The 1,633-nt window shown below is 37.3% G+C and overlaps 1 protein-coding gene across 1 annotated transcript in view; it reads right to left on the reverse strand.

Annotated features, from left to right (window-relative positions):
• The window catches only part of LOC102202629 (cytochrome P450 2J2-like), a 6,880-nt gene extending 5,309 nt beyond the window's left edge, over nucleotides 1-1,571 (reverse strand). Inside the window, exons 1-3 of the mRNA XM_013914451.1 lie at nucleotides 1,509-1,571; nucleotides 359-535; nucleotides 95-236 (exon numbers count right to left, since the gene is read on the reverse strand). Of these exons, the coding sequence (XP_013769905.1) occupies nucleotides 95-236; nucleotides 359-535; nucleotides 1,509-1,562 (373 nt within the window). The 5' untranslated portion in view covers nucleotides 1,563-1,571. The remainder of the gene's footprint in view (nucleotides 1-94; nucleotides 237-358; nucleotides 536-1,508) is intronic.
• Nucleotides 1,572-1,633: the final 62 nt, after the last annotated feature.

Genomic DNA, 1,633 nt, shown 5'->3' on the forward strand with positions numbered 1-1,633 from the left:
AAGAAATTATGACCAGAATGTTCCTTTAGTGCCACACATGTCCAGATTATTTAATAAAAACAGAGAGCTTTCCAGGTCTGGTCAATACTCTTACCCTGAATCTCAGGATATTTTGCCATGTAGAGGAAAGCCCAGCGCAGGGTGGTGGATGTGGTTTCAGATCCAGCCACAAAAAGATCCAAAACACAAATAACCAGATTTTCCTCATCAAAAGTGTTGTCGTCCTGCCCCTTATTCTGAAAATACATGCAAACACACATTTTAAAACATTGGAAATGATTTAAAAAAGTGCCTTTATTGGCAGTGTTACTGGAAATATATGGCAAGTTATGATGGCAAATTAAGTCTAATCTCCTACCATTTGAATCTCACTGAGGTAACAATCAATGTAGTCACGTGTTTCTGAGGGATCCCAGGTCTTCTTGTGCTCATTTAGCTCTACTCGTATGAAATCCTTCACTTCATTCCACATCTGCCCGACACTCTGATGTGGACCTGGTAAACGTCTCATCAGGACAGGAAATGCATTGTAGAGCTACAAACGGAAACAGATTGGAACAATACATTCACGTTAGTGCAAATGCCATGCCTCAGTCTAAATAAACTACTGGAAAGTACAGCACCAGTCAAAAGTTTGGTTAATAATACAGAACCAGACTTAGGGGTCGGGCAGCCAACAAAGTGGACATATTATAAGAGTTTTATTAAGTCATATTTCCACTTTGTGATCCAAAGGTCTCAAAGTTTTGTATGCTATACATTTTTCTTATGAATTGAATATTAACTGCAAACTCAAACTCAATCATTTTATAGGTTACTGAATAAAATACATGTTTTTTCTTAAAGTTCTGATGGTGGAGAGACATGCTGGGAAAAAGATTACTTGTTCTTTCTAACCTTTTGTGTGCTAAGCTGTTAACTAAGCAACAATTTGGTTTTTGGCAACAGTTTTGCGGGATTTCTAATCATGCTTACCAAGCAAAATAAAACAGTGGTGGTCAAAAGAAAGAGGAGGAGACAAGACTCCAGGATGAATATAGCATCATGACTTTGGATTTGAGCATTGCTGTCAGTGATTTTGCTGAGTACAAAACCTAAAAGATAAAGTTCTGATTGGGAGAATCGTTTGTCTTTGTGTGTGTGTGTGTTTTTTTAAGTGTTTTTCTTTATTGCTATTGTAAAAATGTGTCCATCAATATAAAACCTCTATAGTTTCATATATACAGTTTGGATATTCTCTCCTACTCTACATGTCACTGCTCAGTGTTAATTTCCTGTTTGTAATCACCTCTTTTCTCGTCTAAAAGGTGACTATTTTTCTTTTACTGCGTCAGACACTTCAGTACGTATGCTTCTAGTAGTGAGGAGACTTAATATTGATAAACTTTACATACCTGTGTTGAAAAAGATCATTCACTGACATTTAAAAAAAACATTCCTGTAAGGAATAAATGGCAGAGCTGCGGCCCGTGAATTTAGGATGTGATCAGTATATTTAAATGCTGTACCTGTCCCCAAATGGAGCCTTCAATCTGGAATCCTTTATCAAACAGTTGCATCATTTTAATGAACTTCTCTTCACCGTACTCAAAGCGATGGCCAAACACCAGGGAGCAGATGATGTTGGAGACAG

Source organism: Pundamilia nyererei, unplaced genomic scaffold, assembly GCF_000239375.1.
Source record: "Pundamilia nyererei isolate P.nyererei 1_Seehausen unplaced genomic scaffold, PunNye1.0 scaffold00199, whole genome shotgun sequence".
Classification (NCBI taxonomy): Eukaryota; Metazoa; Chordata; class Actinopteri; order Cichliformes; family Cichlidae; genus Pundamilia; species Pundamilia nyererei.